Genomic DNA, 26,870 nt, shown 5'->3' with positions numbered 1-26,870 from the left:
CACAGCAGAGATAGAACGGCCGGAAAGGAAACAGGAGATAAAGGAACAGAGAAAAGGATAGAAACCGTAAGAGGGCAGTTTAGACAGCAGAGTTGTGCCAGACTCTATCGAAAGCTTGCGATATGCAACTGAGAAAGTTTCACCGAAACGGCTAAGAGGGGATGACCAAAAATCAGTTAGAAGATCGCCAGTAAAACACCCCTTGCGGAACCCATACTGGCGATCAGAAGTAGTCTGAGGGATTGCAACGGTCACCCCTCTTAGGCACAGGCTGTATGAAGGCGAATTTCCAGCATGAAGGAAAGGACGAAAGGTAGATGTTGATAGGCGAAGACGAAAGAGTTATGACCAGGCAGGGTGTCAGCACGGAAGCACAGTTTTTAAGGGTCCATAAGCCTGCTGAGGTTTGATGCTAGAGAGGGCACAGAAAACATCATTCTTAAGAATCTTAATAACAGGCATAAAGGAGTCAGAGGGGAGATGAGTAGGAGGAATATGTCCAAAACCGTCCAGAATGGAGTTTTTATAGGAAGTTTGAGAGAAGATTTCAGCCTTAGAAATAGATGAGACGGCGGTGCTGTCGTCAGGGTTAAGTAGAGGAGGAAAAGATGAAGAAGTGAAATTGGAGGAGATATCTTTGGCCAGGTGCCAGAAGTCTTTGGAAGAATTAGAAAAAAACAAGGTTTTGACATTTCCTATGGATGAAAGAGCTTTTGGTAAGTCGAAGAATAGATTTTGTCCACACCACACTACATTCACATTACATATACACCTTTTTCCAAAATTCAAAATTCAAAATGGCTCAATTAAGCAATGCCTCGGAGTCCCCGCCTAGGGGGGGGACCATAAATTCCCCCAGGGAGGACTCCCCTTCTGGCTGCCGACCCGAGAGGTGTCTTGATAACTCCTCGAACCTCTTTCTTCTCAATTTCTGCAACATTCGCGGTCTTCGCTCTAATTTTCATTCTGTGGAACATCATCTCTCCTCCTCTAAACCTCACCTTCTCTTCCTTACCGAAACACAGGTTTCTGAGGCTACTGACAGCAATCTCTACTCTGTTCCCTCCTACTATCTCTATCCTAAATTTCAATCCAAAGCTGGATGTTGCGCCTACGTGCGCAACGACATCACTTGCTCTCGTGCCCACGACCTTGACTCTTCTGAATTTTCCACCATCTGGTTAAGACTTCACTGTCATTCTATTACTAAATACATCTGTGCTGTTTATCTCTCACCTAACTCTACCAACTATGTAAAATTCTTTGACTATTTGAATTCTAAAGTGGAGCACATCTTGACCCACTCTCCCTTCGCTGAAATCTCCATCCTAGGAGATTTCAATGTTCACCACCAGCTTTGGCTTTCATCCTCTTTCACTGACCATCCTGGTGAACAAGCCTACAACTTTGCTATCCTCAACGACCTAGAGCAGTTGGTCCAGCACCCTACACGTATTCCTGACCGTCTTGGAGATCGGCCCAACATTCTAGACCTCTTCCTTACCTCAAACCCTTCTGCTTATTCTGTCAAACTGTTCTCTCCGTTGGGCTCCTCCGATCACAATCTTATTTCTGCATCCTGTCCTATCGCTCCTGTACATCCTCTGGACCCACCGAAGAGGCGATGCTTCTGGCATTTTGCTTCAGCTCGGTGGGACGACCTGAGGATGTACTTTTTCCGATTTCCCGTGGAATGATTATTGCTTCCAGGATAGAGTCGACTCTGTGTGTGCTCAGAGCATCACAGAGGTGATTGTCTCTGGAATGGAGGCATACATTCCTCGTTCTTTCTCTACTACTCACGCTAAAATGCCTTGGTTTAATCACGCTTGTTCTCGTGCTGTCAATGATAGAGAGGTAGCTCACAAAAGATACCAGAGCCTTCAAACTAATGCTAATTATGAACTTTACATTTCTGCCCGAAATCGTGCCAAATCTATTCTCCGACTAACCAAAAATTCTTTCATTAATAGAAAATGTCAAAACCTTGCTTTCTCTAACTCTTCCCGTGACTTCTGGCATCTAGCCAAAAACATCTCCTCCAACTTCACTTCTTCATCTTTCCCTCCACTCCTCAATCCTGACGGCAACACTGCCGTCTCATCTATCTCTAAGGCTGAATTCTTCTCTCAAACTTTTTCTAAAAACTCCACTCTGGACGATTCTGGGCATATTCCCCCTCTGACTCCTTTATGCCTGTTATAAAGATTCTTCAAAATGATGTTTTCTATGCCCTCTCTGGCCTCAATCCTCAGAAGGCTTATGGACCTGATGGAGTGCTTCCTATTGCCCTTAAAACTGTGCCTCCGTGCTGTCACCCTGCCTGGTCAAACTCTTTCGCCTCTGCCTGTCAACATCTACCTTTCCTTCTTGCTGGAAGTATGCCTTCACACAGCCTGTACCTAAGAAGGGTGACCGCTCCAATCCCTCAAACTACCGTCCTATTGCTTTACTTTCTTGTCTATCTAAAGCTTTTGAATCAATCCTTAACCGTAAGATTCAAAAGCACCTTTCCACTTCTGACCTTCTATCTGATCGCCAGTATGGGTTCCGCAAGGGGCGTTCTACTGGTGATCTCCTAGCCTTCTTAACTGACTCTTGGTCATCCTCTCTTAGCCGTTTCGGTGAAACTTTTGCTATTGCGCTGGACATATCAAAAGCTTTTGATAGGGTCTGGCACAAATCTTTGCTTTCTAAACTACCCTCCTACGGTTTCTATCCTTCTCTCTGTACCTTTATCTCCAGTTTCCTTTCTGACCGTTCTATTTCTGCCGTGGTAGACGGTCACTGTTCCTCCCCTAAATCTATTAACAGTGGTGTCCCACAGGGTTCTGTCCTATCTCCCACTCTTTTTCTGTTGTTCATTGATGATCTTCTTTCCAAAACGAACTGTCCTATCCATTCCTACGCCAATGATTCCACTCTGCATTATTCAACTTCTTTTAATAGAAGACCCACCCTTCAGGAACTTAACGACTCAAGGCTGGAGGCTGCAGAACGCTTAGCCTCAGACCTTACTATTATTTCCGATTGGGGCAAGAAGAACCTGGTGTCCTTCAACGCCTCAAAAACACAGTTTCTCCACCTATCCACTCGACACAATCTTCCAAACAACTATCCCCTATTCTTTGACAACACCCAGCTATCACCTTCCTCAACACTAAACATCCTCGGTCTATCCTTAACTCAAAATCTCAACTGGAAACTTCATATCTCATCTCTTACTAAATCAGCTTCCTCGAGGCTGGGCGTTCTGTACCGTCTCCGCCAGTTCTTCTCCCCTGCACAGTTGCTGTCCATATACAGGGCCTTGTCCCCTCGTATGGAGTATGCATCTCATGTGGGGGCTCCACCACACAGCTCTTCTGGACAGAGTGGAGGCAAAGGCTCTTCGTCTCATCAGCTCTCCTCCTCATACTGATAGTCTTCTACCTCTTAAATTCCGCCGCAATGTTGCCTCTCTTTCTATCTTCTATCGATATTTCCACGCTGACTGCTCTTCTGAACTTGCTAACTGCATGCCTCCACCCCTCCCGCGGCCCCGCTGCACTCGACTTTCTACTCATGCTCATCCCTATACTGTCCAAACCCCTTATGCAAGAGTTAACCAGCATCTTCACTCTTTCATCCCTCACGCTGGTAAACTCTGGAACAATCTTCCTTCATCTGTATTTCCTCCTGCCTACGACTTGAACTCTTTCAAGAGGAGGGTATCAGGACACCTCTCCTCCCGAAACTGACTTATCTTTCGGCCACCTCTTTGGATTCTTTTTAGGAGCAGCGAGTAGCGGGCTTTTTTTTTTTTTATTAATTTTTACTTTTTTGTGCCCTTGAGCTGTCTCCTTTGCTGTAAAAAAAAAAAAAAAAAAAAAAAAAATAAATATAAAGATCATGGTTAGCTGGAGTGCGAAGGCTCTGGTACCTTTTGTGAGCTGCCTCTCTATATATTTGATAGCACGAGAACAAGCGTGATTAAACCAAGGCTTTTTAGTATGAGTAGAGAAAGTACGTGAACGCCTATAGCGCCATAGGCTCTCTTGAGGGGCCTGGATGGTAGTCGGCCACAGGCCGTCATGGCGAAGGCAAGTGTTTATAGTGGCGCCATCTTCTCTTGGCTCATGCTGCCCCCCGGAACTCCTTCTTGATTCACTTGGACGGTTTCCTCTTGAGTCCGGGTTGATGGGTGGTCTTCAGGACAGCATTTGGGTAGTTTTAAGCCACTCGGCGGTGACTGAAAAATCCGAGGTGGTAGCATGGGGATTCGAATCCGCGTCGTCCATCACGCGGTGAATGTGGGCCCAGCACGCTACCACTCAGCCACCGCCTACTTAGAGTTGGTGCTCCACAGAATGGAAATTGGAACGACGACCGCGAATGTTGCAGAAATTGATAAGAAAGAGGTCTGAGGAGTTATCAAGACACCTTTCAAATCGCCATCCAGAAGGGGAGTCCTCCCTGGGGGAATAGGCCACATTGGCTATACAGGCAGCGCCACACGTGGCCACTCAGTGAACTGTCAAAGCAGTACTTTCCATAGAACTCAAGTTATGTACTAGAGTGCGTCTGAGGCTGCCTCCAGGATACAAGGCCTTAATTGGTGCCGCCACCGCTCCAAGCCAACGACTGCACACACCTTACTCCTACCCGATTTCCTGACTCTACTATTTGACATGGAGAAAAACTGAAATCGGGTGGGAGTGAAGTGTGTGCAATCATCGGCTAGGGGCGACGGCAGCATCATGGCTGTGCATCCCTGAGACAGCCTCAGACGCACTCTAGTCTGTAACTTGAACGCTATGAAAAATACAGCTTGGAGTTGAGTGGCCACATGTGGTGCTGCCTGTATAGCCAATACGGTCCATTTGTGGCCCCCCCCCCCCCCCAGGCGGGGAGTCCGAGGCTTTGTTAAAGTACGCCATTTTGCATTTGTAAAAAAATTGGGGAAATGGTGTGTATGTTGTGTGAATGTAGTGTGGTGCGGAAAAAGATGATCTGTCTTTAGAGAGCATGTTGAACTACTCTCTGGTGTTGATGAGACAATAGGGAAACGGAAAGTAAGGACATGTGAAGGGTCTTTGGAGGGCCTCAGCACCCTCCTCGCTTCTCATATATACCTCACCGGGAGTGACATACGCCCGTTTCGGTAGGTGTCTTCCTACCTAGGTACTCCCTACTGTTATTTTTTATTTTTATTATTATTATTATTATTATTATTATTATTATTATTATTATTATTATTATTATTATTATTATTATTATTATTATTATTATTATTATTAATCATTATTATTATTATTACTATTTTTATTATTACATTATTATCATTATCATCTTATCATTATTAGAAGAGGTATATTTACATTATCTTGACCATCATTTTTGTATATACCTCCATGCCTTCAGCGCACACCAAAAGATTTGTCGTCTCTTCCCAGGCCCGTGTAGGTCAGCGTGGGGCCTCAGCTACGTCCTCATACTCCGCAAGAACTGTTGAGGCTTTCACGCCCGCCTCCCGAATGAGGGGCACGCAGGTTGGCGGGCCCCCAAAGGTAGGAGTGTTTCGGCCACGCCCGTCACCACCCACAACCTTCAAGAGAATGTATGAGAGGGGAGATGTGCCGGTCACCCTCCATCACGACCACCACGGCCACGCTCTGCGCTGGAAGGTTCGTGTGTGTGTGTGTGTGTGTGTGTGTGTGTGTGTGTGTGTGTGTGTGTGTGTGTGTGTAATTCATTTTACCACTATTAAATATGATTTCCTCATAACTACCAGCACCACTACACAAATACAACTACTGATACTGCAGGTTGACGTAGAGAAATTGGACTATCACCACTACCTCCCACTCTTCTTCGACGGCCTGCGAGAGACGACTCACCCGTATGACTTCTTCAGCAGAGCGGGCATTCGGGACCTGCTGGCTCGTGGAGGTGACAAGATCCTACCTGTCATTCCTCAACTCATCCTTCCCATCAAAAGTAAGTCGACAGCATGTTTTCCTCTATGACTATTGTTGTTTTTACTATGGCTTTCCTTTGTTTTGATGGCTCAAAAGTTATCTTGGGGGTAAACACAAATGAATGCTTTCTCTAATTCTTCCAGAGACTTCTGGCACCTAGCCAAAAACATCTCCAACTTCACTTCTTCTTCTTTCCCTCCTCTCCTTAACCCTGACGGCAGCACCGCCGTCTCATCTATCTCTAAGGCTGAACTCTTCGCTCAAACTTTCTGTAACAACTCCACTCTGGACGATTCTGGGCATATTCCTCCTACTCATCCCCCCTCTGACTCTTTTATGCCTGTTATTAAGATTCTTAAGAATGATGTTTTCTATGCCCTCTCTGGCCTCAACTCTCAGAAGGCTTATGGACCTGATGGAGTGCCTCCTATTGTCCTTAAAAACTGTGCCTCCGTGCTGACAGCCTGCCTGGTCAAACTCTTTCCTCTCTGCCTATCAACATCTACCTTTCCTTCCTGCTGGAAGTACGCCTTCATACAGCCTGTGCCTAAGAAGAGTGACCGTTCCAATCCCTCAAACTACCGCCCTATAGCTTTACTTTCCTGTATATCTAAAGCTTTTGAATCAATCCTTAACCGGAAGATTCAAAAGCACCTTTCCACTTCTGACCTTCTATCTGATCGCCAGTATGGGTCCCCCAAGGGGCGTTCTACTGGCGATCTTGCTCTCTAAACTGATTCTTGGTCATCCTCTCTTAGCCGTTTCGGTGAAACTTTCTCAGTTGCGCTAGACATATCGAAAACCTTCGATAGAGTCTGGCACAAGTCTTTACTTTCTAAACTGCCGTCTTTCGGATTCTATCCTTCTCTCTGTTCCTTTATCTCCAGTTTCCTTTCCGCCCGTTCTATCTCTGCGGTGGTAGACGATCACTGTTCTTCCTCCCAAAAACTATCAACAGAGGTGTTCCACAGGGCTCTGTCCTATCACCCACTCTCTTCCTGTTATTCATCAATGATCTTCTTTCCATAACAAACTGTCCTATCCACTCATACGCTGACGACTCCACTCTGCATTATTCAACTTCTTTGAACAGAATACCCTCTCAACAGGAATTACAAGACTCCAGACTGGAGGCTGCAGAACGCTTAACCTCAGACCTTGCAATCATTTCCGATTGGGGTAAAACGAATCTTGTCCTTCAATGCCTCGAAAATCCAATTTCTCCACCTATCAACTCAACACAATCTTCCAAACACCTATCCCCTTTTCTTCAACAACACTCAGCTGTCACCTTCTTCAACACTAAACATCCTCGGTCTATCCTTAACCCAAAATCTTAACAGGAAACTTCATAATCTCTTCTCTTACTAAATCAGCTTCCTCGAGGTTGGGTGTTCTGTATCGTCTCCGCCAGTTCTTCTCCCCCACACAGTTGCTATCTGTATACAGGGGCCTTGTCCGCCCTCATATGGAATATGCATCTCACGTGTGGGGGGGCTCCACTCACACAGCTCTGTTGGACAGAGTGGAGTCTAAGGCTCTTCGTCTCATCAGCTCTCCTCCTCTTACTGATAGTCTTCTACCTCTTAAATTACGCCGCCATGTTGCCTCTCTTTCTATCTTCTATCGATATTTTCACGCTGACTGCTCTTCTGAATTTGCTAACTGCATGCCTCCCCCCCTCCCGCGGCCTCGCCACACACGACTTTCTACTCAAGCTCATCCCTTTACTGTCCAAATTCCTTACGCACGAGTTAACCATCATTTTCACTGTCATCCCTCACGCTGGTAAACTCTGGAACAATCTTCCTTCATCTGTATTTCCTAGCTCCTGCCTACGACTTGAACTCTTTCATGAGGAGGGTATCAGGACACCTCTCCTCCCGAAATTGACCTATCCTTCGTCTACTCCTCTTGACTCTTTTGTAGGAGCAGTGACTGGCGGACTTTTTTTTTCATTATTGTTTCCTTTTGTTTCCCTTGAACTGCTTCCTTCACTGTAAAAAAAAAAGTCTTGTAAATAATGATTTGAGCGTCCCTTAGCAATGCAATTAGTCAAGACAGGAGCTTGCTCTCAGCACTAAATGCTGAGGGAGGATTAGCGCGACGAGATAATTGGATAGAAAACATACTGAGTCAGGTGATCCTGTTGCGTTGTGATGTGCTGCGTTGCGTGAGAAGCTAATATCAGAGTGTGTTGGCAGGCGTACCGGGAGTGAGGGGGGGGGGAAGATGTGGAGAGATAGGGAGGAAAAGAAAGAAGGTAAGAACTTTTAATGGTGAGAGGTCATATCCGCAAGTAAAATGTCACTAATAAAATACTGATGATTGTCACATGTCCAGATTTATTACAATGGCGTATGTGAAATTTTTGAGAATCACTGCCAAAACAAGGCCAGGGTGGTGACCAAGGAGACTATAATTATCAGTACTATAGTCTCCTTGGTGGTGACAGTGAGCAAGCAAATGACTCACCAATGTCCGAACCAGCGAATGTCACCATCGCTATGTTGACTCCTCATGCTCCTCATTACTGGTTCATATTGTTGTATAGTTGTATGTTCTGGTTCCATTCAAATTATCTGGAATCATAAAGAATATATACGTAAGTTTATGCAACCAGAGAAGTAGATTGGATTTACAGGAGCGAAGTAAAGAACCACCGTGCAGTATTAGGCTACCAGCGAGACTAAACACACACACACACACACACACACACCATAGCACGGTCCTCCGCAGTGCAGAGATTAGCACTATAATTTTGATTGCTGACTGAATGGAGACGGATGGTAAGCTCCCAGAACAGTGAATGGGTATTAAGTGTCGGTCGTTAGTTGTGCATCGCCTCCTGGGGTGGTTCTCTGGCATTGCCAAAGGCGAGTTGTAACAATCAATCATTTAATCAATGGGGGTATATGCCGTGGACACACCGATAACTATTTGTTTGCATGTTCTCTCATGGACAGATGTTACAACATTCGTACAATCATGACGAGGTGACAAAATGGGTTTAATGTTTTTTTTTTTATTTATTTGTGTATTTATACTTATTATATATATATATATATATATATATATATATATATATATATATATATATATATATATATATATTTTTTTTTTTTTTTTACGTTTCTGCCTATGGCGCCGGTAGGCTTTCTTGGTGGGCCTGATGGTCGGCCCCAGCCCGTTGTGGCGCAGGCAAGTGTTTATAGTGGCGCCATCTTGCTTGGCTCATGTTGCCCCCCAGAGCTCATCAGTGACCCTCTCCAGCCTTCAAAACCCTATTGTAGTCAGCCCCCCAATAGCTGATTTTCCTTTCCCCCATCATAACCCCCTTACCTTACCTTACCGACGTGCCGTATCCAACAGGACTTCGGCAACCATGCAGCGCCACCTGATTCTATCTCTGGTTAGCTGCAACAACTCAGCAGGCTTAAGATGTCCTCCCGCCACTCTCGTCACACCATTAATAATTTCTCCCTCTGTCTTCCTCTTGCTCTTCTGCCCTCCACCATCCCAGTCAACACCACAGCCTCCACCTCATTCCTCCTCATCACATGTCCGAAAAATCTCATTTGTTGTCTTCTTATTTTTTTTTTTACAGCAAAGGAGACAGTTCAAGGGCATAAAAAAAGAAAACAATAATGAAAAAAAAAGCCCGCTACTCACTGCTCCTAAAAAGAGTATAGAGGAGTGGTCGAAAGAGAGGTCAATTTCGGGAGGAGAGGTTGAAATGCCAGGATTTTCTCTTTTACTATACTCCCACACGGCCACTGCGTGTAACGAAACACACGAGAAATTAATCCAGACAAGGAAAGGTTTGCCGGCGCCGGGGATCGAACCCGCGACCAGCGTTACGGGAGAGCCACTCCTTTACCAATCGGCCAAAGAGGTACCCCTCCTGGCTAAGTGAGTTATGGGAGGCTCGCCCATCAGGCAAGTCAGCATTACAAGGTGTCCTGATGCCCTCTTCGAAAGATATGTCAATTTCAGGAGGAGAGGTGTCCTGATACCCTCCTCTTGAAAGAGTTCAAGTCGTAGGCAGGAGGAAATACAGATGAAGGAAGATTGTTCCAGAGTTTACCAGCGTGAGGGATGAAAGAGTGAAGATGCTGGTTAACGCGTGCATAAGGGATTTGGACAGTAAAGGGATGAGCTTGAGTAGAAAGTCGTGTGTGGCGAGGCCGTGGGAGGGGGGGAGGCATGCAGTTAGCAAGTTCAGAAGAGCAGTCAGGGTGAACATATCGATAGAAGATAGAGAGGCAACATGGCGGCGGTAGAAGACTATCAGTAAGAGGAGGAGAGCTGATGAGACGAAGAGCCTTAGACTCCACTCTGTCCAGAAGAGCTGTGTGAGTGGAGCCCCCCCACATGTGAGATGCATACTCCATACGAGGGCGGACAAGGCACCTGTATATGGATAGACTGTGCGGGGGAGAAGAACTGGCGGAGACGATACAGAACGCCCAACCTCGAGGAAGCTGATTTAGTGAGAGAGGAGATGTGAAGTTTCCAGTTAAGATTTTAGTATTGAAGAAGGTGACAGCTGAGTGTTGTCGAAGAATAGGGGATAGGTGTTTGGAAGATTGTGTCGAGTTGATAGGTGGAGAAATTGAGTTTTTGAGGCATTGAAGGACACAAGGTTCCTGTTACCCCAATCGGAAATGATAGCAAGGTCTGAGGTTAAGCGTTAAGCCTCACCCGCAGGGCATAAAAGGGAAGCGTGCATGGCTGCCTTGCATGACCTGAAACATGATGGAGGATATAATCGATAACATAAAGGGCGCGGGAGTGTTTGTTTGCACGGGATAATATGTTTGATCCGGGGGTCGTAACAACTGAGAGCAGGAAGTAAGGGTGGTTTTATATATATATATATATATATATATATATATATATATATATATATATATATATATATATATATATCTATATATATATATATATATATATATATATACATACACACACACACACACACACACACACACACACACACACATATAGATAGGTAGATAGATAGATAGATAGATAGATAGATAGATAGATAGATAGATAGATAGATGGATTAAATTATTAACTGTTAATATGGGAAAGACCAAAGTGTTGGTGGTATCTTAGGCAAATGCACCCAGAGTGAGAATAGAGGTGAGAGGAAGAAGGATAGAGCAGGTGTGAAAGTTTTCTTATCTAGGGAGCTCGATAACAGAAGACTGCAGATGTGAAAAAGAAATTTGAATGAGAATTGGCATTGCGAATAGTGCATTTACGAGGATGAAGGTTCATCTCCTCACACCAGTGAGTGGAAGAAGATGTACGTACGTCGCTGCCAGACACACGATTAATGCCCCTTACATTTTTATAATGGTATGGAAGGCAAATTTAAAGTTGCGCGGAAAATCTCGATGCGCGGACTCCGGCGCTGTAATCAACCGCACAAACTTTTATAAGGCAAAAATAATAAAGTGTTTAAGTGTTTAAGAACAGAGATATATCAAGTTGAGAGTGCTGTAGCCTGCTTGGAATAGTCGGGGAAATATGGTAGCCAGCTTGGGAGAAAATTTGTTACTATAATATCAACTGGGATGTAATGGAGATAGAGCAAAATGAACAACAGTGAAAAATACAAGTAACTGTGACGAATACAGCTACATGGGTAACAGAGTATAAATATTCGGTGATGGTGCGACCATCCAACAGTGACCTTAGTGTACCTTGCCAATGCCCTGCAGGCGCTCTCAACACCAGGGACGTGCGGGTGATCTGCACGGTTCTGAAAGTACTGCAGGAGCTGGTGATGTCGGCGCCTTTGGTGGGGGAGTCCCTCGTGCCCTACTACAGGCAGATCCTTCCTACCCTCAACCTCTTCAAGCATAAGAATGGTGAGTTTACCATCCTTCTTGTACATTCTGTCTGGTATTGTTTTTTTCTACTTTTTACATACAGCCTAATATTTTCAAGAGGGGGAGAACTAAGACAACTCTGAAATAAACTACAGTATATTGAATTATTATCATTATTATATATATATATATATATATATATATATATATATATATATATATATATATATATATATATATATATATATATATATATATATATATATATATATATATATATATATATATATATATATATATATATATATATATATATATATATATATATATATATATATATATATATATATATATATATATATATATATATATATATATATATATATATATATATATATATATATATATATATATATATATATATATATATATATATATATATATATATATATATATATATATATATATATATATATATATATATATATATATATATATATATATATATATATATATATATATATACACACACACACACACACACACACACACACACACACAGAGAGAGAGAGAGAGAGAGAGAGAGAGAGAGAGAGAGAGAGAGAGAGAGAGAGAGAGAGAGAGAGAGAGAGAGAGAGAGAGAGAGAGAGAGAGAGAGAGAGAGAGAGATGAAAATGCACCTGCCCGTAGAGGTTGCCTTTTTCCTCTAAAAGTTTGCTGCTAACTGCTTGATTGAATATCCGTTGTCCTATAACATCTTATTTGAAATAATTGCCAGGTAATGTGAGTCAAACTTATTTACTAACTCAAGTTTCTCTTTCTGATATATGTAATGTCAATTAAAAGTGATAACGAGTAAAGAGATCATATAAAGTAATATGCAGGTAAGTCCCAGTTTGTCAACATCAATCGCCCAACAAGTCAGCAACACGAACATGTTTTTGGATACACGCTGCCTACGGAGAAAAGGGCACGTTCACGAGCAAGTGCATTATCCCTCAATAAATAAATAAATAAGAAGAAAAAAAACGAGCCATAGATGTTTGTCTTTTCTATTTTTTTCATTTATATATATATATATATATATATATATATATATATATATATATATATATATATATATATATATATATATATATATATATATATATATATATATATATATATATATATATATATATATATATATATATATATATATATATATTTATTTATTTATTTATTTAATTATTTATTATTATTTTTTTGCTTTTCTTCCTGCCTTCTGCCTGCTGTATTTCAAAGTAACATCATATAGTATCTTCCTTACTTTGATGAATTGTTTTACTTATGCATTAAACTTTTCCTGGAGTGAAAAGTTCAGCTAACCTTTCAAGTAGTAATTCAGTTAAGTTTGGTGGCTTTATGTTATGCATGTTCCATTATTTAAAAAAAATATAGTGCAAGTTATGTTTGAAACGTTAAAAATCCTTCCCCCAAAATGAATTGAGTTAGTTCCTATTCTTAGATAGATTTTAAAGATTGAAGGCTCGCTACATAAAATATTATTTTCAGTTATTATTTGAATTATGTTCTCTCTAGTCTTTAAATGTAGAATGTCAAGAGGAAATGCATTTGATATATGGAATTGTAGCACAAGATAAATCAACTCCCTATAAGGGTACCTGTATTAGTAAGTAAATGTATTCATTAAAAGTTAATGCATATGATAAGGCTAGGATTCAAACCAAGACTCTCTGATCTGACGCGACGAAACAACCTAATCACACTTAGCGGTAGATCTAGAGCCAGGCCTATTCAAGTGGATGCCCGCGGTCCGAATCCAGACCTTCTGTGAGTGTTGTGGCTGGATCTCAGACTCCAGGAGTAGAAAGTATAATTGAATAACATGAAGATCCTGGCGGTGAATTCTCGCAAGTGTATTTCCTCGACTGACTGTAAGGCCTACAATCAGTCGAGGAAATACACTTGCAAGCATACATCGAAAGGACATTCATGTTATTCAATTATGTTTTTCTACTCCTGGATCCTGGAGTCCAGTTACAATATTTATTTGGACCTCTGCTTACATTTGAACTTGTCAAACTGCATGGACCTTTGCTCATAATAGTTGAGTAGCCCTGATCTAGACTGTAGACGCACTTCTTCGTAAAGTCAATGAATCAGCGTTATTATGGGGAAGCAAAAAGATAAACTGTCGACAGTTTACTGTCAGGACACGTTAAACAGCTCACTGACATTTGAGAAGTCAAGAAGAGTATACAAGCTACGTATGTTCCCTATATTGTGAAACTCTACGGTAGACTTCTTCCTATTTTCAGTAAATAATTTTGTCACAGAAGGAAGCTGTATTTGCTCTCTATAAAATCAAGTAACAGTATATTACGTGATGGTTACAACTGATTAACCTAAACCTTAATTTGAATATTAACAACCAAAACGAATGCACAGTCTACTTTCTTGTCACTGAGTAATGACTCATCCTCATCATACACCAATGGATCGCGCATTGGTTGAGCAACTGACAACAGAGTGGTCGACGAATTTAACTCAGAGTGGGCGCCTGTCACTAGTGGCGTCCCTCAGGGCTCGGTTCTTGGCCCACTGCTCTCCATTATTTACATCAACGATGTGGACGTTGGAATCAATAATCTCATTAGTAAATTTGCAGACGACACAAAGATTGGTAACTCGGTTGTCACTGACGAAGACAGACAAAGCCTCCAAGAAGATTTGCATAAAATTTCAGCTTGGTCTGATAGATGGGAGATGCCCTTTAATGTAGATAAGTGCCAGGTTCTTCAAGTTGGAACAAGAAATAAGAGGTTCGATTACGAAATGCGTGGCGTCAAACTCAAAAGCGTTCAATGCGTCAAGGACCTGGGTGTCAAATCGCATCAAACCTCAAATTCTCACAGCGATGCATCGACACAGCAAATAAGGCGAACATAATTCTGGGCTAAAATATGAAGATGTAGTACTTCCGCTTTACAATAGTTTAGTCAGACCCCACTTGGAAAACGCGGTACAGTTTTAGTCTCCCCTCCATGCAAAGGACATTGCTAAAATAGGTGTTAAACCTCGGGGAACAAAAATGATCCCTTCCTTGCGCAACAAACCTTACGACGAAAGGCTCTCAACTCTCAACTTGTTCTCTTGATGAAAACTGATCGAATGTTTTAAAAATTAAAATAATTACTTCACTAATGTAGACAAATAAAAAAAAAATATGATTGATGATACTCTGCGAACGAGAAACAGTGGCACAAAACTTCGATGTAAACAAGTAAATTCAGACTGCACCAAATTTTTCTTCACCAATGTTGTAGTGCGAGAATGGAATAAACTCCCACCTTCAGTGGTCCAGTGCAACACGATTGACTCTTTTAAAAACAAGCTTCACCAACACTTCATTCAACTTAATATTTACTAAAGTAGAAATACAAAGATTTGGAGCTATTCGACTAATGTAGAACCACCTAGTCTGGACCATAGGGTCTGTGTGGTCTGAAAACTATGTAAATGTATGTAAATCATAAACCATTACTATTTTTATGCCCTGGTGAAGGGGCGAGCTTGTGCCGGATGTTTCTATGCGTGTTCCCTGCTTTCTTGAATACGGGGAGGGGGCAGACAGCGTTGCCTGCATGTCCAACATTTTCTTTCGTGTAACGATATAAGTGTCTTGAACCTGCTTCATTTATCTAGGATGAAATTCTCTCGATGTAGTCTCATGTATAGGTATATACAAGATATTAGGGCGAGTGAGTCAGTCAGTGGTGAGACTGTGTTTAGTTACGAGGATAAATAAATCCAACGTTCTCTCAAGGTGACCCTTTCTGAGTACACGCCTGTAGTAACGCTATTTTTTTATATAGTCCACTGCTGAACAATGGCCTTTCCCAACGCTCTACAATTCTCTCAGTCCAATACAACTAGTATAGTGCTCCATATCCTGCTCCGGCAAATATTTTATTTTATCTTTCCACCTTTTTTTTATCTTCCATTACATTTCCTACAATTTATGGGCAGCCATTCTGTTGCATTGTTGTTTATCTGTCATCAGCCCTACGCATGATATGACCTGCCCGAGTCCATTTCTTTTCCTAAGCGTCAATTAACTATCGCCATCCTTTGTCAGCCTCATAATCAGTGGTGCTCGCTGTCTGTCTCTTCATGTTATATCCGACATTTTCTCCTAATTTTTCGTTGTTCAATTCTTGGCTGTTTCTCAGAGTTTTCTTGACTATTAAAAGTTTTTGAACCGAATGTCAGGACTGTTGGGATACATTAGTTGTACAGCTTTCTCTTCAGGGAAACAGTTATTCACGATATTACTCCTACGCTTACCAAAAGCTCTCGACCGCATTGCTAATTTCTTTCTGATTTTTTGGGGGTCTGGGTTGGCACTAATGCTTTGTTCTAGGTTGCCTATGTGTATTCTTTAACTCAAGCGCTTTGTTACCGATCAATACTAAATTTTGTTGTCCTACCAACTAATCAGTAAACATTGTTTTAATTTTCTTCATATTCTTCTTTAGACTCTGCGACGTTGAATATCTTTAGATTCACAGACAACATAATCTTACTGTGATTTTAGGGAAAACTTGCAAAAAATTATCGATGAACTTTATAGAAAAAAAGGTGAATCTTACTAAATGATTTTAACTTATTAGAAATCAGGCAAAGAATAATCGATGAGCTCCGCAGAAAGAAGTTGAAAGTAATCAACTTCTTTCTACGCAGCTCATCGATTATTCTTTGCCTGATTTCCTTAATTTGATTTTGCCTATGTTAAACTTACGGATATCACTAATTATCTTGTTGCTGATAAACTTTTCAGTTCTAACTATCTCATTCCTTCTTGTTTTTATTTGTTACTTATTCTTTGTGCTTTCTTATTAGATCTTTCGTTTCCTTTGCTATCGCTGAATAATGAAACTAATTTGTAGCTGGAGTTAAATATCGTATTTATGATACTAAATGATAAACTAAACCCAATAAAACGATGATACGGACATGTCTGTTTCATCTTTCAGTAAACTCTGGGGATGAGATTGACTACTCGCAACAACGGCGGGAGAACCTAGGCGACCTCATCCAGGAGACACTGGAAATATTGGAGCGGCATGGGGGCAGGGACGCGTACATCAACATCAAGTACATGGTGCCGACTTACCAGTCCTGCGTCATGAACTAAGGAAAAACGACAAAACCCACCCACTTCCTCATATTCTGTCCATAAAATCGTATTTCCTCCAAAATCCACTTCTACCACTTGAACATTGAACATCTGCTGCAGACGTTTCCCCTTTGTTAGGTAAGACAGTAGAGGATGCTCCTATTCACTTTGACTTTTCTGTCTATCAAAGGTAGGTACGTTTCCTTCAACATTTTTGACTGGCTGTGAAATGCCAGAAATTTTACTCTTATCTACACTCCCACACGACCATCGCGTGTAACGAAACACACGAGAAATTAATCCGGACAAGGAAAGGTTTGCCGGCGCCGGGGATCGAACCCGCGACCAGCGTAACGGGAGAGCCACTCCTTTACCAGTCGGCCAAAGAGGAACCCCACTGGCTAACTGGGCTATGTGAGGCTCGCCCATCAGGCAAGTCAGCACTACACGTCTCCCCATTCCCATTTAGATTAATTTCTGTGTGTTGAGTTCCCATTTTCTATGAACTTCGGAGAACATGGGCCATCACTCTACCTGTTACCCTCTCGGGGTGACACAACAGAACCACAGGAGAGGATGCCCACCGCTTAAGCCACCAGTGAAATGCCAGAATTTTTCTCTTTTCTTCACTCCCACACGACCATCGCGTGTAACGAAACATACGAGAAATTAATCCAGACAAGGAAAGGTTTGCCGGCGCCGGGGATCGAACCCCCGACCAGCGTAACGGGAGAGCCGCTCCTTATCCAGTCGGCCAAAGAGGTACCCCCATGGCTAGGTGGGTAATGGGAGGCTCGCCCATCAGGCAAGTCAGCACTACAGCTGAACCGACAATGCTCCTTCTAACTATTTCCTTCTTTGTTAATTCCTTTGTGAGGAGAAAAATCTATTTTTATCTAAATACAGCAGAGTACATAAGAACATAAGAACATAAGAACGCAGGAGTCTGCAAGAGGCCGGTAGGCCTGTACGAGGCAGCTCCTTTGACCCTAAGCTCCCGTGTATCTAACCCCACCTAATATCGCTGTTCATGAATTTATCTAGTCTATTTTTTTTTGTGACAATTGTATTGGCACTCACCACATGACTGCTAAGCCTATTCCACTCATCCACCACCCTATTAGTAAACCAATTTTTGCCTATGTCCCTGTTGAATCTGAATTTATCCAGTTTAAACCCGTTACTTCGTGTCCTACCCGGTTCTCTTACCAACAAAACCTTATGAATGTCTCCCTTATTAAAGCCCTTCATCCATTTATAAACCTCGATCATGTCTCCACGCACCCCTTCTTTTTCTAGAGAGAATGCAAGTTTAACTGTTTGAGTCTTTCCTCATGCAAGTTTCTCAACCCTGAATCATCTTAGTCATCCTCCTCTGCACCGATTCTAACATTTTGATATCCATTCTATAGTAGGGTAACCAGAACTGAACCGCATAGTCAAGATGAGGTCTAACTAATGCTAAATATAGTTTGAGGAAGACTTCAGGGCTTTTGTTGCTACGCTCATGAAATAAATCCCAGTACCCTATGGCTCGATTTTCTAGCTTGAATGCATTGTGCCCTTGGACGGAGATCAGAGCTCACTAAACCTCTCGCACCCAGACCTACTTATGAGAGTGTCATTAATATAGTTAATAGTTATGTGTTGTTACTTCCTACTCAGAATACTGCACTTCCCTACATTGAACTCCATCTGCCATTTATCCGCCCAGTCATATAATCTGTTGAGTTCACCTTGGAGAATACTAGCGTCCTGATCCGACTCAATTACTCTACCGATCTTGGTATCATCTGCAAATTTACTAACATCACTACTAATAACTGTGTCTAAGTCATTGATATAAAATAAAAAAAAGTGGACCTAACCGAAACCCTGTGGGGACCCCACTCAACACATCCCCAGTCAGATCTTTTACCATTGATTTGCACTTGCTTCCTTCCTATTGCGCACGCGCACCCCCAGTTCAAAAAAAACCCTCTACTCCGTGAGCCTGTAATTTAAGCAACAGTCGAGTAGGCAGGCTAAGGGCACAACGAAATAGATAAACGCTACTCTCCACCCAAAAAGTCTCACCCCTGCATCTGTAAAGAACTGTGGTGTAGAATGTCATACTCCAAATAACTTTTAATGAAAATATAGCACAGCAGAAAGCAACGCTCACCGTGTTTTGTTTCTTGCAAAATGGAGCCATAGCAGCGCCAGTTTCTCATTGCCGTCCTTTAATCAAACTAATGCAAAGGTGGGTAAAATTAGTCTTTCTCTTGCCAGAATTCCACTTTCCACATGATCCACGCCACCTTTCCGTCCACTACATTCCCGATAATTACTATGTGGTCCATATTTACAATTTAAGCAAACTCATGCTTTGGCTGTCAGCTTTTTTTTTTCAAAAATATATTAAATGTAGATATAGATATAAATGTTGAGGCTTAATATACCAGACACCATTCACCAGGTGAAATTAACTCATGTTTTTTACTTTATTCGAAACATTGGCTGGAAGGCAACCTGAGGTTACTGCAAATCGCCTGCCTGCAGATATCAGCATTTGGATAAAAGGAATAACAGCTACTTGGTAGCACGAATATTTTTCCGGACAGTGTTGCGAATAAAATAAACATAAAAGTGATGCTACCCTGACTGCCTATTTTTTGGATATTATGTGTCAACATTTATTTTTAATTTAGTGCATAGAAAATAAAGCTGATACAGTCGAAATATGTGCTAAGTTAATACATTAGTACGAATCACATATAGCTGAAAGCCTGAGTGTATTTACTTACCTTTGCATCGGCTTCATAAAATGACGACGAGAACAGACAGACTTGCATGAGACTTTTGCTTAAGGAAGGAGCAATAGTAGAAAGTCGTGTGCAGCGGTGGCACGGGAGGGGTGGAGGTATGCAGTTAGCAAGTTCAGAAGAGCGGTCAGCATGAATATATCGGTAAAAGATAAAAAGGGAGGCAACACTGTGGCGGAATTTTCAGGTAGAAAACCGTCAGTAAGAAGAGGGGACTGATGAGACAAAAGGTCAAAAGGTCTGTCAAAAGACCTGCTGATTCAGAAAAATTACAAATATACCTATGGTATTAAATAACAGCGCTAAGGAAACTTCTAACCAGTCTCTTGTTGCAGGAAACTAACGTCTGCGCTTTGGCGTCACATTTAGCTGTTGGAGGGACAAGTTTACATAACCCCATTATATATATGTTCGATGTATAAAAGCTGAGTAGCTACAAAATTTGATTTCTTAAGGTTCACAACAAGACCTGCCCTGTCTAAGGCAGAGGAGAGGGCATTAAGTTGAGTTAAATGGTCTTGCCAAGGCCAAGTGTCTGAAAATACAGCGATGTCATCAAGGTAGACAATAGTTATTGACTTCAGTAGTAACTTCAGACATTATATATTGCCCGAATTTCCACTTCCCACATACATCCACACGACTTCTTGTCAGGTAACACACGATAAATTAATCCAGACCCGGAAACGGTTTAGTAACGCTGAGAATCAAACCCGCAATCGGCTAGAACAGCCGCTAGATGGAAAAGCCACCCCTTAACGAGGAAAAAGGGCGAGGCTCCGAATTAACAATATAGCCGTAACGAGTCCTGTTGACAAATGTGAGACGTGAAACGAAATAATAGTTGTTTCGTATTTCAAATTCCATGTTCTCCCACTAAAGCTTTTTGAAAAATTTATTTTGAGCACTCCATAAACAGCTTAGGTGATGTGATATCGCCCTGTCCAACTCCTTTTTTCTTTGGACTTTTCCAGTATTTGTATAAAATTTGATAGTCGCTGTTCCATCTTTGTATGTGTCTGCACTCTGCAAGATTTTTACAGTAGGTTACCTCTACGCCCTGTTGTCAAATCGCTTACAGCACCGCTACAGTTTCCATTGAGTTGAAGGCCTTTTGAAAGCCAACGAATGTCAAGCAAAGCGGTTGTCTACTTATAACCTTATTTACTTATCATCACTATTATCTGATGTATTATCTGGATGTGGTCCTTGAATGAGAATCCATTTCAAGAACCAACTTGTTTCCTAGGCTGATTTAAATCTAATGTGAATGAAAATCTGCTTGTGATTATTTTTGTGAATAATTTGTAGATAACTGACGGCAGGCTGATAGGACGATAATTTCAAAGGTCTTTTAAGTTCCTTTTTATCTGTGAGGATTATAGTTGCATATTTCCAGACTTCCGATATATTTCCTTTCTCGAGACGTACAATGAAAGTAATGATAGTTTCTTTCCAGCGGTTCAGAGACACGCAAGTCTTCGTCGACGGACCGACTCGGTCGGCGTCAGCCGATAGAATCGATCTGTCGGTACCCTCTTCATGGGCAGTCACCCGACAATGGCCCATGGTTCCTCTGCGGAGAAACAAAATCTTTGAATAACAAATAATAAAATTTTTCTCTGGCGTCCCTTATAAGGTCAACACGAATATAATTTTCCCCTACATTTTCATCTTTTCATACTTTGCAGTGCTTCTTCAATTTCATCTTTCCTTACTTCTGGAATGTCTGGGACATCTGTTCCTATTCTATTTTTGGACTTAATATTTGAATGATTTAGTTTACCATAAAACTTTTAAACCATTCAACTTCATTTTTGTTGTGCGTAAATTCGTCTATTTTTTTTTTTAATATAGGCTACATGTGGTTTATCCATATACCAAGTTTACTCTTAATTATTTGTGTTACATAAAACCCTAAAACCAGAGTTTCACGGATGTTCATCATGTTGAACTTTGTTTTGTGTCTGGCAGATTGCATTTTCAAGTTTCTGTGTTCCCCTACCATAGTTTTCTAGTTTCTGGAGAGATTTACAGCATATTTCGTTGTCTCAAGGTGATTTTGATTTTACTTTTAAGAATCCGTGGTCGGTACCAACATCTAATATGTCATGAGGTCCCAGCAGTATCAATATATCGATCATACAAGATCCAAAGCTCTATCCGCGAGGATACTGGCTGGCGATCGAAGTCCAGCAAGTGATTTGACAGTGGTGACTAACACACACACACACACACACGCACACACACACTCGATCGTATATGACTTGTTGCACTGTTATGAAATATCTAAGCACCTGTTGTAAGCACGTGCGAGTAAATAAATGTTAATACTACGGCTTATTTCTTTTATATATTAATGTGTTTATCAAGAGAGAGAGAGAGAGAGAGAGAGAGAGAGAGAGAGAGAGAGAGAGAGAGGATCCAAGGGGGGGGTGGGGGGCAGGGGGCCCGGGTCCCCCCCATGGTCCTGAGCGGATACAGGAAAACTAGCTCAAAAGCGCGCTGCGGCTATAACAATAAAACTCGCGGGACATTCCACATTGTGTGTTAGGCAATTTCGTCGGACACTTCAACAACAAAATGGATGCTCGTTCTTCAAGACCAAAGTGGCCAAGAAGAGCGATGATGGTGACCGTGACGGCAATGAGCTCGAGCAACAGCCAGACGCTTCAACATCGACAGCTGCCGGACCTGCTGACACCGAAGCCGAAGCTGACGCTGAGGAACAGGAGGACGAGGAGCTCCCATCTCCTTCTCTTTCGCATGGCACACTGACAGTCTGACACTGCCTGCAGCTCCAGTGGAGGTCACCAGCTTCATTGAGAACAAGGCGGCCACGGACGCCGAGAAAATGTCCAGAATCAACCAGAAGGCCCCGCCTGTCGAATTGCTACCCCTCACCTACGAAGGTGGTCATAACGTGGTTTTCCCGCTTGGCTGAGGAAAGCTTCACGAACTCGGTGAACCGGAGCGTCCGCATGTTGCTTGAGTAGATGAAGTTGTATACTCGTTAAGCCGCGTCCACACTAGGCATCACGAGGAGACTCATGAGGCGACTCATGCACCCGGACTCAGAAAAAAAAAAACAATAGAAAATGGAGGTACATGAGGCGGCTGCCGGTAACTCTGGCGAGAGGCATTTTGGGGTTATGAGGCTACACTCATTAGTCGTGAACAGGGCAACATCGGCTGCGCGCTGCTCAGTATCATGGCTGAAAACGTTGATGACAACGTGGAGTGGACACGGAGCAACATTCTTTTACTAATTGATATTCTGAAGCAGCACCCCTGCATCTGGCAGGTGAAGAACAAACATTATGACTGGCGAGGCAGGATGAGGCAGCTGTGGAAACATAGAGTGGACCCCCCCCCCCCCCGTGAGGCGGTGCACGAGTCGCCTCATGAGAGGCCTAGTGTGGACGCAGCTTTAATAAGCGTCTGGAGAGCGAGTTTGACTTCTTTGACATCACAGGCCTTGGTCAGCACCAGGTTCAGTCGGTGACTGAAACAGTGGATCGGTTTCGCCAGGGGGTATTGCTGCATGATGATGGCGGCACAACCTCTGAACTTCCCCATCATGGCACTCGCCCCGTCGAATCCTAGGCCCCGGCATTTTGATATCTCCAAGCCAAGGCCATCGACGGTGCGGATGAGCAGTTGGGCCAGGCCTTCACCGGTGAGGTCCTGGGGATGGACGAAAGCAAGGATCGAAGTCCTCCTTGACGTCTTCTTTGGCGTGTCGAATGATGATGATGGCTTGTTCTTTCCCTAAGACGTCCGTGGTCTCATCCATTGGCACCGCGTACACCCCCAACACTCCGGCCAAGATCTCCTCCTGCACCAGTCGACCTGCGAAACGAAATATGACTCGGTGACACCTGGTCTTAGCGTGCATTCTACTCTGGAAATAAGAGCTAGGTATTTTGTGGTGTCACCCACCTGTGGTATCGATTCAGCTCGTCCTGAATGGTCTTACTGATGATCGAGGGCGGAGTTCCAGGCCCGGCTGGCCGAGCTGGTGAGGAGGCGGTTGAGGTCTGCATCTCCTCCCTGGGCTCGTTAACGTAGTAGCGCTCTGAAGACTCCCTCTCCGGTCTTGCTCAGCATAGAGACTGTCATCCCGATGTCCATGGAGGGGCAACATATTTCGCAGAAGAGGATGCTCTCAATGATTGGAACCAACAGGCGCCGGTTGGTCTCGATTTGCTTCTTCCTTTTCGCTTGTGGCCAAGGATTATATCTATAGAGGGATTGCACGTGACGTCATCAGTAGCGATCAACTGATTACTTCTCAGCTGCCCCGCAAAGGCCCGCCATTTTGGGAGGCACATATTTACCGCAAGAGAGCTCTTCAGCTTTTCCCCGACATGTTACTGTGTTGGTGGGTGTGTTAGTGGCCCATCTATTACTGTGTTGGTGTGTGTGTTAGTGTCCATCTATTACTGTGTGGGTGTGGGTGTTAGTGTCCATCTGTTACTGTGTGGGTGTGGGTGTTAGTGGCCCATCTATTACTGTGTTGGTGTGTGTGTTAGTGTCCATCTATTACTGTGTGGGTGTGGGTGTTAGTGTCCATCTGTTACTGTGTGGGTGTGGGTGTTGGTGTCCATCTATTACTGTGTGGGTGGGTGTGTTAGTGGCCCATCTATTACTATGTGGGTGTGGGTGTTAGTGTATATATTACTGTGTGGGTGTGTATGTATTAGTGTCCGTCTGTTACTGTGTGTGTTAGTGTCCATCTATTACTGTGTGGGTGTGGGTGTTAGTGTCCATCTATTACTGTGTGGGTGTGGGTGTTAGTGTCCATCTACTACTGTGTGGGTGTGGGTGTTAGTGTCCATCTATTACTGTGTGGGTGTGGGTGTTAGTGTCCATCTATTACTGTGTGGGTGTGGGTGTTAGTGTCCATCTATTACTGTGTGGGTGTGGGTGTTAGTGTCCATCTATTACTGTGTGGGTGTGGGTGTTAGTGTCCATCTGTTACTGTGTGGGTGTGGGTGTTAGTGTCCATCTATTACTGTGTGGGTGTGGGTGTTAGTGGCCCATCTATTACTGTTACTGATAGGTGCTACACTGCCACTCGGGGTAGGTAGACAGGGGCTGCCAAGTAGAGTCAGTGGGCTTTTTGCGAACCCCCTACGTTCTTATGTTCTTACTAAACACTGCCCGGGGATGCCCGGGGTTAAATTAGTCATATATTCTTTGTTCTTATCTTCAAATATATCTTGAAGTTTGATAATAAATGTATATACTGTATGTCCATCATCATTTGGCAGCCTAATGGATAGTTATATAACGAAGCCTAGCTTCACTGTCCAGATTTTTTACATATTCACTTAGATTCTGTTATGAAGATGGGAGGCACGGGTCAGCCATCATCAGGGGGCAAGGGCTCAGCTGATCGCTCTTGCCTCCCAAAATGGCTGACAGTTGTTTTTCCTAAAACAAAAGCGAAGCGGTGTGACGTCAGAGCAACCTCTCTATAAGGATAGCTCATTGAAACGTCATCGATGACGTCATGACTTAATTCGGTATGTCATCTGGTTCACTCTCATCCTGCTCTCACGGTATAAAATGTACTAGAAAACCCTTATTTATTCTTATTCATGGTCAGATTTTGCGCTTTTTTTTATTGCTAAGGATAATTAATTAGATTAGGCAGCTGTTGTGGTGGCTAATAGTATACAATAATATGAATAATGTGAGAAACATGGTAAACAAGCTGCAGAAATATTGCTGTTTACCATCGATGCTTACGTTTTCTTAACTTTTATTAACATTAGTTTTCTACAACTTAATTTGCAGGGGTAACTAATCCTGTCATATATAATGAAAGTATAATTTTTTTTGTTTATACATACGTATATCTTGTATAATATTTACGCAAATTTTTACCTAAATGAATTTACCTTTACCAAACTTTCACTATTGAGCTTTATTGGCTTTTCTTTAATATTATCACTTTCTTGGAAAATGTTTGGACCTCACCCGCGCAGACTTCACTTTCACTTTATCTTTTCGTTTGCAGGCCAAAATCCACTTCTTCAAGGTGTGTTTGTCTCTTGGAAACCTAATGAACTTAACTCCTTGACGACTTTCCGCAGTTGAGCCACTGTAACACCCATATACACCACAAATCACCATTTTCGCTGAGCACGCTAAGGTGAAAACATAGGGAAGTGAACCAGTTTGCCGCCCAGTTACATGTGTGACGTCATCCGCGGTGCATTGTGGGTAAAACAAAAGCTTAATGAGCTATCCTTATAGTATATAATCCTTGATTGTGGCATGGTGTCGACAGCCCTCGTCGGGTTTCGTACAGTGTCGACAAACCCCTCCTTTTCGTCATAGCCGCCTCACGATACCCGCGCGCGTTATGGCTGCTGAGCAGTTCGGTGGCCTTTGTGTACTTGCACATCGACTTCAACACCCATTCGCGAGTCGTCGAGTCGGTCCCACGCAACGGACCCCGCCTTTGAAGGCAGCGTACGTGACGCCATATGCGCGAATCCGACAAGAATTTCGCGGGAAGTGACCAGACTTGTTATAAAATAGACTTAATTTGCATGGTCGTACGTGTTGCCCGGTCATACCACTGCTGGCAAACCGTTGATCAATGCATCGGAAAATCAGAACCACTGAATTAGTGTAACATCAATTCCATGATCCGTTTGCACACTGCATGGGCCTGAGGTCAGGCACCTGTCAATCTTGAGAATCAAAATGAAAATGGTTGATCACAATGACCCCGTAACCACACGTACACTGTGCTGACATCGAACTGGTATTCGAAACCATATTGAGTGCTTCTTACCCAGTATTGGCTTGATGCAGGATATCTGGTGGGCCTGCCATAGTGATTCTTACTGCACCATGGAAATGCACACATGGAAACCCAACAATATATATGTTTTTATATCAGTTATAGTGGTAATGGTCTGGTGGTAACTATATGGCGGGTGTTTTTTTTTAATCGCCTAATCTTAAAAGAATATTTAGGTGACTATTTTGATTTAAGCTTGTTAAGGGTTAATTAGGATAATTTTCTTTCTCGGCTCAGCGACTGGCGCTTCTCCTT

At 42.7% G+C, this 26,870-nt stretch overlaps 1 protein-coding gene across 1 annotated transcript in view; it reads left to right on the top strand.

Annotated features, from left to right (window-relative positions):
* Positions 1-18,228, top strand: part of LOC126985139 (parkin coregulated gene protein homolog) — a 23,197-nt gene extending 4,969 nt beyond the window's left edge. The window contains exons 3-6 of the mRNA XM_050839694.1: positions 5,436-5,666; positions 5,808-5,979; positions 11,696-11,845; positions 16,846-18,228. Coding sequence (XP_050695651.1) covers positions 5,436-5,666; positions 5,808-5,979; positions 11,696-11,845; positions 16,846-17,006 — 714 coding nt within the window. The 3' untranslated portion in view covers positions 17,007-18,228. The remainder of the gene's footprint in view (positions 1-5,435; positions 5,667-5,807; positions 5,980-11,695; positions 11,846-16,845) is intronic.
* Positions 18,229-26,870: the final 8,642 nt, after the last annotated feature.

Source organism: Eriocheir sinensis, chromosome 58 (genome assembly GCF_024679095.1).
Source record: "Eriocheir sinensis breed Jianghai 21 chromosome 58, ASM2467909v1, whole genome shotgun sequence".
Lineage (NCBI taxonomy): Eukaryota > Metazoa > Arthropoda > Malacostraca > Decapoda > Varunidae > Eriocheir > Eriocheir sinensis.
The sequence above is the reverse complement of the archived record's forward strand: the minus strand, read 5'-3'. Positions and strand labels throughout refer to the sequence as shown.